At 33.5% G+C, this 11,172-nt stretch overlaps 1 protein-coding gene across 1 annotated transcript in view; it reads right to left on the reverse strand.

Moving 5' to 3' along the window:
* Positions 1 to 10,655, reverse strand: part of LOC110021050 — a 194,067-nt gene extending 183,412 nt beyond the window's left edge. The window contains 5 exon segments of the mRNA XM_020719380.1: positions 1,281 to 1,328; positions 1,502 to 1,597; positions 3,928 to 4,031; positions 7,560 to 7,641; positions 10,140 to 10,655. Coding sequence (XP_020575039.1) covers positions 1,281 to 1,328; positions 1,502 to 1,597; positions 3,928 to 4,031; positions 7,560 to 7,641; positions 10,140 to 10,154 — 345 coding nt within the window. The 5' untranslated portion in view covers positions 10,155 to 10,655.
* Between the last annotated feature and the right edge of the window lie 517 nt (positions 10,656 to 11,172).

Consider the following 11,172-nt stretch of genomic DNA (forward strand, 5'->3'; position numbering starts at 1 on the left):
AAGTTCTTCAGACACTTAAAAGGATGGGAAAATACCAATACTAATTGTGTATGTAGACGATATAATTCTCATAAATATTTGAAACCAAGGATTTATATCTTTGAGGTACTTCCTTGGCATGAAAGTTGCTAGAACAAAGAAAGGGGTTATTGTTTCCCAACGAAAGTATGTTCTTGATCTTCTAAAGGACATTGGGATGAAAGGTTGCAAACACTCCAATTGATTCCAATCTAAAACTGGGAGACGATAAGGAAGGTGCCGAGCGAATACATTTCAATATCAAAAGTTGGTGGAATGCTGATATACTTATAACATACACAACTAGATATCACATTTACTGTAAGTTCGGTAAGTTAATTTATGCATTTCTTCTGAGAAAGACCTTGAAACAATTAACAAGGTTCTCAAATACCTAAAAAGTACACGAGGTAAGGGTTTACTATTTTAGAAGACCGCACAACAGAACATAGAGGCATACACCAATGTAGATTGGGTAAGCTCAATTATTAGCAGGAGATCGATGTCAAGATGTTGTACTTATGTCTAAGGAAATCTGGTTACATGAAAAAGTAAGAAACCAAATGGCCTATAAAGTTGTACTGTGACAATAAAGCTAACATAAACATTCCAGAAAATTCAATGCAACATAATCGCACAAAACATGTAAAGAATGATAAAAACTTCATAAAAAAAAAATTGATTGTGGAGCAATTTAAATGTCATTATCCCTACTACTCAACAAATAGTAAATTTCTTCACCAAAAGACTGTGCAGGGCTAATTTTGAGCTCCTTGTAAGAAAGTTGGTCATGATAGATAACCATGCTCTAACTTGAGAGGGGGTGTTGGATTTTTAAGCTGTTTTTAGTTTTAGTTTATTCTATTATTAGTATTTTTCTATTTATAAAATTTAGAATTATTGGTATGTCATAATTCAAGTTTTCTCTATTATCATGGGAGGTTATGAGTGAGTTTATTATTTTCCAAATGTAGGAGTCATCCCCATATATTTATCTTCTAATTGTTTCTCTATTAAATTGAAGAGGAATAATTAGTTTTCCCTCCCAAAAACTCTGGTATTTGGCTAGCTTCAAGAATACTTCTCTATTCAATTACGTTAAAGTGTTGCGGGAGATATTCACTCTAATGTACACTAGTGTTCTATCAAAGCTTCAACATAAGTTCAGATTTATTATATCTAACAGTTTATAGGTAAATCCTCTGCGTTTCATTGTATGTACAAACCAAGCAAATTTCTTTTCTATACATAAAGATACATACCTCAATTTGCTGGAGCTTACTTTCAAAAAGCTTTTCTTTATCTTGTTCCTGCACAAAAAAAAAAGAAAGTGTTGAAATAATTATTTATCCTTTGGAAAATCAACCATCCACAACATTTAATAATAATGAGTAGCTCATCCTTGTTGAAACAATTCATGTAATTTCAGTGCTAGTATGCTTGAGGTTTCTAAATAGCAGATAAAATGAATAATAAATCGTTCCTTAAGAGTGTGTCCATCAGGAGCCGGCTCAGCAAGCACAAATATACGGTCAATCAGAACAACAACAGGTTCTTTGCCTAGGCTTTTCCAGGGAACCTGTATATAAGAAATGCAGAATTAGAACATTGCAGAAAAATTTTTCCAGGTATATAAGGATTTGTGAAGAAATTGTGCATCTTGAGTACAAGCACTCATGCAATAAGAATTGAAATACCTAACTAGAATTAAATTCTGTCTGAAATAGCACATTAGTAAAACAATCAAGAAAAATATCAATTCAACGAAAAGGTGAACTTATCAGTGAAACCTTGTAAAATGCAAAATTGAAAGTAAGCTACAAATTTTGAATAAGCAAAGCAACATTTTCTGATTTCCAAGAAAAACATAAAAAGAAAAATACTTAGTGATCTAAGATAAATTAATCATAAAAAAAATCTAAGTATAACATTATAGTATGGTCTTGATTACATAAGTATATATTAGGTGGTAAAATCAGAACTTGAGTACAAAGGCTACAAAGAGAAAACTATCCCAAGAATAAAAGATAATCACACTAGAACTGAACCAAAGGTTAGTTTCAAGATGATATTTATAAAACAAAACTTGGTCTAATATCAAAAATAAGAATAGAAAATAAATGAAATTAACATTCACCACCATATTCCCTTGAGGAACCCTCCAGTTTTTCCATCCTTCTGATTTTGATTGGATATAGTTCTTCTCCCTACTTGATATTCTGGTAGAGGGAAGAAAAGAGGAGAATTTACAGGAAGAGAAATAGGACAGAGCAAAAGGGCTGACAGCTGAATTTCTAGAGAGAGACATCAACCTCTATTGGAGGGAGAGAAAGAACTTAAAAGTATTTGATTTCCTTCTAAATTGTCATTAAAATGCGAATGAAAAAAGAAAACAATAATGAGTCAATTTATAGGCCCCAACAAAATCAAAAGAAATTAAAATCTAACATAACACTTTCATGAAAATAGGAAATATCCAAGAAAATAAATTAATCTCTTACTTGCCCTCCATCTTAACCTCTTCTTTAATCGCCTCCTACATTTTACTAATGAAGAAATTAATTTGGTATTCCTAGATAAAGGGTATCATTTTATTAAATGGGGTCGAACACAAAGGCAGTCTAGAAAATAAAGGTTATTTATTTCCTCGTATAGTTTTCTCTACCCATACGAGGCCTTAATGTCTTTAAATCCTCATGTGGCTTAACCTAATGTTGGTCATATTATCCCTCTTTTTGGTGCTCTCTTGCCCGTTCATGAAACTCAGTAGTTGATTTAGCCATGCTCACCAGTAGAACACTCCAGAAACAAGCATTTAAAATAAATGAATACCGTAATAAGAATTCATAAAGTTGATCATAAATGTTTGGGATAAAGTTGAAGATGACTACTTCCACAAACATAAAAATTAAAAGAACAACTCATTTGTTCTTAAATACAACTCCATCTCGAACCAACCCTTTTAGCAAATACAACTCAAATTAGCTAAAAAAAAAAGGCTATGTTGAAAACGATTACAACACAAGGTGAAATTATCTCAGCATTATTACACACAAAACATATGCAGTATTAGGCTTCATCCCACATAAAATAGTTATAGATGTATTAGTGTATGAAAAATAATCGGATGGCCTTCACACATTTTAAATTTAAAATCGATTTAAGCATTAGTTTATTGGCCCCAATTCGACTCCCCTTAAGTTTAAATAGTACAACCATTCTAGTAGGTAGCACAACCGATGTTTCAATCGGGAAGAAGTGGTTCATTTAATTTGTAGGTTCCATAATTCTTGATGGCCTCTAATATGACCTAACAATGTACAAAAGCAGGTAAATTTATGGTGGCTTTGAGTGGTTGAGTGGGTTATTAGTACTCATTCAAGCTGGAGTGACAGATGATGTGGAAAGCACTCACAAAAAATAAAAATATGTCACGGCATGTAAAAGGTATGGTTTATTCCATACTATTAAATGTCTGGCCCTCACAGATAGGTTTGTGCTGGCAATAGATTTGACCATTTATATCAGACCCAACTTTGATCTCAAAAACATGCACGATAAAAGGAACAACACATTGCAAACAAGAAGATTGCAAGATGTTTATGGTGGATGTCCACCTCAGATAAATGGGTCCGCACCAATGACTCAAACAACTTAAGCACAAGGCTCCAGGGTAATGTTCATCTTTCAGACTTTCAGAATTAATAAATGCCAAAGAAAGTAACCCCAAACTTTATAACAAAACCAAATATTCAACAAGAAAAAAGAAAGCAAAAACAAAAACCTGAAAATCAAAACAGCTGTACGTAAAGAAGAATTAAAATATTACACATTCTACAAACAAATTCATATAAACTCTTCCTATTCGGAAAAAAGTGTTTAAACAACAGCAAAAGTTTAAAAAACTACCTGTAATGTTATCGTGCCTATAAAGCCAGCTTTGACAGTAACAGGAAGCTTCAAAGAATTCAGTGCCTCAGCCTTCAATCTCAAATCTTTCAAAACAACATCTCCTATGGGGAAAAATTTCATGAGGTGAGAGATTTAAAACAAAATTAAAATAATGACATTCACCATCTTGAACAAGAAAATTCGTATGCAAAAATATAGCATAAAAGAATAATGTAAGAACAATTCAATAGCCATTCTTACGGAATTATTAATAGAGAACATAACTGATATGAGTCAATTATACACAATTTTTACCGCATATCTGTTGTTCTACCTTAGTTATCATGGATTGACGTTTGTGGAAGGTTTTTGTTAGTGATGTATAGGTTACAGGAGATCGAGCTTGTATTTTGGAACGAGGACAACCAAGATTGGGACTGCAAGAACTGGCGCAACCACGGCTGGATTGGGCATAACCACATCATTGTATTGAAAGCAGCGGCATGAGTATGCCCAGATTGAGCATGACCACGCCGCCAAATCGACGTCTATGGCAGGACCACGTCGAGCGTGGCCACACAACGAAGCGGAAAACATTTTTGTAAAAAAATTTCTTGTTAATCCAAGACCAGGGCTATAAAAACGAGTTTTAGGGCATCTTGTGGGAGGGGATAATATTGCAAGACTTGTGGGGGATCTATAGAGGAATATAAACCCTAGAGTTCTCTTCTTCTTCCTTAAAGGAGAGAACTTCTAGGATAGTTTTTCTTTCTTTTTTTATTTTCATATGATTTGTTGAGGTTTTGATGAGTATTGAAAGGAGAGGTTGAGTGCATTTATATGAAATGAGATCGTTAAGTAATTTGTATAGAACGGAGAGAATCACTGTATATTGCAAGGACCAATTGGCTTGGTGAGAGTTATTTATACCTCATATGTAGTTCTTCTTTTTATTCCCGCAATAACAAGTATTGGTGTTTTCCTATTCATGAATTGTAAGTATCATCGCTTTCATACTCCTGTGATGTAAGGTTTGTGGTTTTCTTATGGTTTTCATTCTATGGATATTCTATTTCCCTCGATGCCTTTTTGATGCATAAACTTCTTATGCTTATGTATTAACCTTCCGATTGTAATTTACTTTTTATCGGACACGATAAGAATGTTAAAAATCTCTCATGAACTATGACTTCTGCCAGTTGTGTAGTGGAACGAGTAGGTTAACCAAAAAAACTGATAAAATAGACATATTTTGTTAGGATTTTACAACCTATATGGGGGATCTAAAGAATCCCGGAAAATGCCATAAAGTTAATTGAAATCTAACTTTACGGGATTCTGATTTTTCTTCTGACATAGGCATAGGCGACAAAGTTTATATCCCTAGTTGTCAAAAATAGCATGGGTTACAAAAGAAAACTTTAAGAAATCACTTAACTTGTGTCACAGGAATTTGAATCTTGCATATCTGAAAAACTGAACACTTTTTCCTGTCATTTTTGTTTACTGCATTTTTAGGACTGTTAAATTCATTTCTTGAATTTCATCACTTCAAACTAAATTTGCGGTTCAATAAACTAAAACTTTGCCTGTTAGAAATATTTTGGCTTTATGTTCGCGGAATCGATACGTTGACTCTTAGACCGCATATTACTTGACACGTATATTTACATGATTGACCGACTTACTATGCGATAAGTTTTCAGCCATCAACTCAAACAATAGCAGTGATAAGATATGTGTACAAGAGCCCATGTGCTAACACTAAAAAATAATGTTCAGGTACAAATAACAATTTTCTGATTATTACACAAAAAAAATCTTTCCTATTTAAGTATATGAAAGGATGTTATACCCACGTCTTGTCAATATGTCAGACATAATATGAAAAAAGATTTTTGGTTAGCGGAAGACTTTATTCATGCATCATTCAATTTCATGTATTTAAAACAACTTACTGATATTTATTTGCAAAGAAACTCAGTCCAATCGCATCAATATGTACATAATAGTATGTCTACATCATCCCACATGGTGCGCAAACTACATTAAGGATGCTCTAATAACTATCTTACCACAAAATATCCTCCACTTGGATAAAAATTGAACTTTTAAAAGTTTAATAATTTGAAAGAATATTAGTGAAATGAGTCACATGAAATGAAGCTCATACAAGGGAAGAATTCAAGTTATTATTCCTCTATTATTTTCTGAATAATGAATGTTTGATGCTTAAACATTAACAATTAAGGAACTGATAATATTAATATAATCATGAAACAAGTATCGCATTAAAATGAATTCCATTTTCCAAATAAATAATTCAAGCTATATTAATGCAATCTTGGTGCCACATGGTGACTGCCATGCTAGTAGTAAAGGCATAACATAGCTGAGCATAGGGTTAAAGTGATCATGTAAGTAATTATATAGCCTAGGGCTCCAGAATACAATAACAGGTAAAAAAGTTACTAGAAAGCTTTCTCAAAATTATCGCAAGCAGTTCAAGCATAGTTTCTAAGACAATTAAGTCAAAATATGATTCTCAGAGAAAACAAGAGAACGATACGAAGTAGAAAGAAATGCCATGGCATCATATATATGTTTGATTTTGCTAGCGGAAGAAATCCGATGTATAAAGATGGTGAGCCTCTCGAATCAATTTATTGTTTTATTATTTTTTTACTTTGTTTTTTCTTTCTCCTTTTTATTTCTATTCAAGTTCTAAAGGTTGAAGTACTCAAAAGGATTTCACCACCAAAAAACCAAATTTCTATCATTAAACCTTAAGGGATTCTTACAATAGAAACATCAGCATATGAATGAATCACTAAGAGGTTCTGCCTCCCTTTTTTTTAACGAGGCTGATGTTCGGAAAACATAGTGTCATGAGAATTTGAAAATAAAATTCTTAGTTTGGTCTGATGTGAATTATTGATTTATATCAAACTGATTATTCAGATGGATTTAATCTAAATTCCATGTTACTAATGTCTTCCGTCCTTTGAAAATGAAGCTTGCTTAAGCCCTATCAGAACTTGGCAGAGACTAATCAAACTTGTCAGAGCCCGGGCCGCCGTACAACAAGTCGGCAACAGCATAACTGTACTTTTTCAGAACTCATTGGAAACCTATCAAAATTTAACGTAAACAAGCAGAGTTCATATGTGCCTGAATGGAGACTACTGTAGATCGCCAGAGCTCACCAAGTATGGCCAAAGATTATTGGAGCCCTTTGACAGCCTCCAATGACCATCAGTGCATACGAAAGTGGTTAGCTCCTACAACCTCATCATTTTTTTGCTCTATTGTTTTGAGTAAGAAAAAAAAAACTCCTTATGATGGCTGATGTTTAAAATACATATTGATAACAAATTACAACAAATTAAATGATGAAAGCTACCAAAGTTTTATCATTGTGTAGAACTTGATTTCAACATAAAAGCAATCAAATGAGCCCTAAAATAAACTATGATTAAATAACAACATAGCAAAATGCATCAAAATTAACTAGAAAATAGAAAACATGGGTCATGTATCGACATTGATGAAGCCACTAGAAATCACTCATGCTAATATTATGCATTGAACATTAAATATTAGTAGAGAAAGTAATGAAAAAATATATATGAAATTAAGAAAAAAAAAACCTTTCCAAACACTGATTTTAAGAGCTTCAACAGAAAGCCCCTCAACATATTCACCCAAGTATTTCCGAAGCAGATAAAGAACCTGAAAAAAATTACAAACTAAACAATAAACATGAGAAACTGACAAAAGCTGCACAGAACTTCAATTAACAGTTAATAAAAATGAATTGGTCATCTACCAAGCAACAATATAATGAGCCATGAACAGAAATGCTGAAAGACACCTTATACATTTGAATGGTCCAGAAAATATATTTATTTGTCTGATAAGGAAATCCACAGTTTGTAAAGCTTTCTTCTTGTAAGATAATAGGGGAAAAAGCAATTTCCTTAGCAGGTCAACATAGTTAGAATTTAAGTACAGCGGAAGAAAAATATAAGATTGAAAAAACTCCATTTTACATGCATGGTGATTAAAAATACCATCAACTTAAATGAAAACATCAATTCAAACATAACTGAAGTTGAAGTGTGTCATTAATCTGTTTTATAGCAATAAAAATGTGGGCTAAAGCAGAAGAGTAGGCCAAAAGATTACATATGCACCAATGTAACTTTTGACAATTTTGCATGCATATAGTAGTGGAATTGTGGTGGATTTAGAAGCTAACAAAAGGGAGATTTAAAGAAACTGCAGTTAAACAAGTCAACCCAACATGGGCCAAATGGCTAGTGTGACACTTGTGATAGAATAATAGTTCTAGATCTTACAAACATGATAACCACATAAGCTTAATGTGATGAAAGCCATCAGATTAAATCCGTAGTGGTTCTAAGTAGTTGCCATCTATGCCCGGCCCAATTTCAAGATTGACTGGAAGAACCTTAAGCACCAATCAAATAGTTAAATATCTGCTTATTTTTGCATTTAATTGCATATCTTTTTTTTTCCATTTTATGCAAAAATACCTCCAAGGGCACTTTATTCATTAGGTGTCAAGCTACAAGTGTAAGGACCATATTTAAGTTATTTGGAGAAACTTTATTCATGACTGATTTTCAAAGGCATGCATGCATGTGGATGGACTCCCAGACTACACCATGCAAATCAGTGTGCATCCAAGAGTTCAGGAAATTCATGTTCATGTATTGTCCCGTTTTCCTTCTCCCATAACCAACTCCTCCAGTCCACACTCCTTTCTGCTCAGATTTACATGATGAACCCCTTCCCCTCCTCTCAAAGAATAGCAACCCAATGTAAAACCCTTCCACTATATCCAGATTTCTTTCCCAACATGTGTTCTGCATGAGACAAACTGCTTAGACAATACCAAAATTAATTCTCTACTTGATTCAATAAGAATAGAAAAAAAAAAATGTTTTAAGCATCAAAAGAAAGATCAAAACCATTACTTGAGGCAGCTTTAGTTAAATAATTAATTGTTCATATGCAAGCACCATAAAAAAAGACAATTCAATAATTTTAACAACCCAACTGAAGTTTAGCAAAAGGGCATATAAATTTTTTATCTATGTTTCATTCAGATATCAATTAGTGTTTCCTACTCATAAAATCATGCATAACGCATTTTCCAACATGAAATTGTGTAACATAATCTATTTGTAAAGTAGGCTTGTAAGCTGACTCAATTAGTATGTTTTATCAAGAATTTTAGTCCTCGCTTCAAAGAAAAGGCTAAACCCGAATTCATGTACCAATATGCAACAAGCTATTGGCTACAAAACGTTCAGAGAATACAAAAACAAAGAAGCGAAGTTAAAAGGCAGTACACAAAGAATACTAAGCAATTAAAAATCAAAAAGGGATTGCAGAAATAATCTATAACTGCCATAGAAATACCATTTTTATACCAAAAACACACGACAAAAGAAAAGCTCAAACAAATCACTAAGGTGTGCATAAGACTAAAACAAGCAGCAAGAAAACTCAGACAGATAGAAGTAGCATGCACATAGAGACGCCAAAAAATAAAAATGAGCCCAAAACAGATCAATGCTGAGACGCTTCAAATCCTTATCTAAAAACCAAAAAAAAAAAAAAAACATAACTCACCAATTAAGTAAGCTATAACTAGAGACAAAGCATATTCTAAGGTCCTTCTTTCCTACAGGTAGCGCTTGCTATAAAAAGCAAATAAATGCAGATGCCATTTCAAAATGATTAGCTCCATAATACCGCAACATCCCCAAACCCCAACAGGGGCATCCTTAACGTCTATTTGTGCATTGTAATCATTCAGAAAGTGTTCACAAATTGCAGGCCTCGGGAACATTTTAAAATAGACCCAACGAAATAAAAGCCGTAAAACCAGAATGATAAAGAGAAACTGTCAGCTTTACATCCATTTAAGCTATGTCAGCTATAATCTTCAAGAAAATCATGATTACCAACTCCTTCACATTTCAGGAACTACTTCAAATAGAACTTATATCGTGAATTTTCAGACCATAACTAGAGTAGCATAAAACGTCTCCATACAGTGAGCATTTCGAAAATCCATCAAACAATACTGCCGACGTTAAGAAAAACATATATTTCGATGACAGTCTCCAATACTGTTTCCCACTGCTGCATGCAAGTATATCAAGTATCACGGAGAATCGGCCCAAGAATCTTACGTGCGCCTCAAACATCTCGGAGAGAATTTGATTCGTAGGGACGGATCATTTAAGCCTTCGAAGTCTGTTTGCAAGCCAGAGCGCCGACACTACCATAGATGGGTAATCGACAAACTTGGATACGACGGATAAAAAAGGGAGTTTAAGAGATTCTATGAAGAGAGGGGCTACAAATTAAGGGATCTAGATTTCCTACGTAATTGCAAATGTTGGAAGTTAGGGTAAAATGTTAGTAAGCAGGGGATTGATATAAGAAGAAGAGAGGAGCTGGGTAAAAATTTTCACGGGAAACTGAGAGGGACGCAAGTTCGGGAGATCGAGAGAGAGGAAGGCGGAGATGCAGCCCGTAAAGAGAAGAGAAGAATCGAGAAATAGCGGGAGGTCGGAAAAAAGCCGCGACAAAAATGGCGCAGGCAGGAGAAAACACGGAGGGTGTAACGAAAGCGCGCAGGGAGCCAAGAGACAGAGGTCGCGTGCCGGCGTGGGAATAGCGCCAAGGGCAAGCTGCGAGGAGGCCTGTTGGTTGTTGACTTGATCATCCCCAAATTTGGATCACTTTTTTTAAGCATTATGATCAAAATTATATCAAATTTTTTACTTATTTAATTATAAGAAAAATATTTCCGAATAATTCTCAATTTTTTATCAAATTATTTGATTTATATACTAAAAGAGTTACTTGATGACAAAAAACATTTAAGTACGAGAAAATTGACACGACTTAAAATTATATATTTTTATATGTACATTTTATACTCATTTTTAAAGATATTGCGCTTTAATAAAATGTAGTTTATGTGTTTTTGGGTTCAAGTGCAAGAAATAGAGTTTAAGAATGAAAAAGAGCAAAAATAGACCAAAATGGAGCAAAATAAGTCAAAAGAAGCAAAATTTAGATATGTATATGTAGTTTAAAAAAATATGAAATCAAACTGACCCAATATGTTCATAGTTTAAATGAAATAGCATTATACCTCAAACTTTGTATCTATCCCGAATGATAAACACAAGACTTGCGGATGAGACTCAATCA

The sequence above is a fragment of the Phalaenopsis equestris genome, unplaced genomic scaffold, assembly GCF_001263595.1.
Source record: "Phalaenopsis equestris unplaced genomic scaffold, ASM126359v1 Scaffold000118, whole genome shotgun sequence".
In the NCBI taxonomy this organism is placed as follows: domain Eukaryota; kingdom Viridiplantae; phylum Streptophyta; class Magnoliopsida; order Asparagales; family Orchidaceae; genus Phalaenopsis; species Phalaenopsis equestris.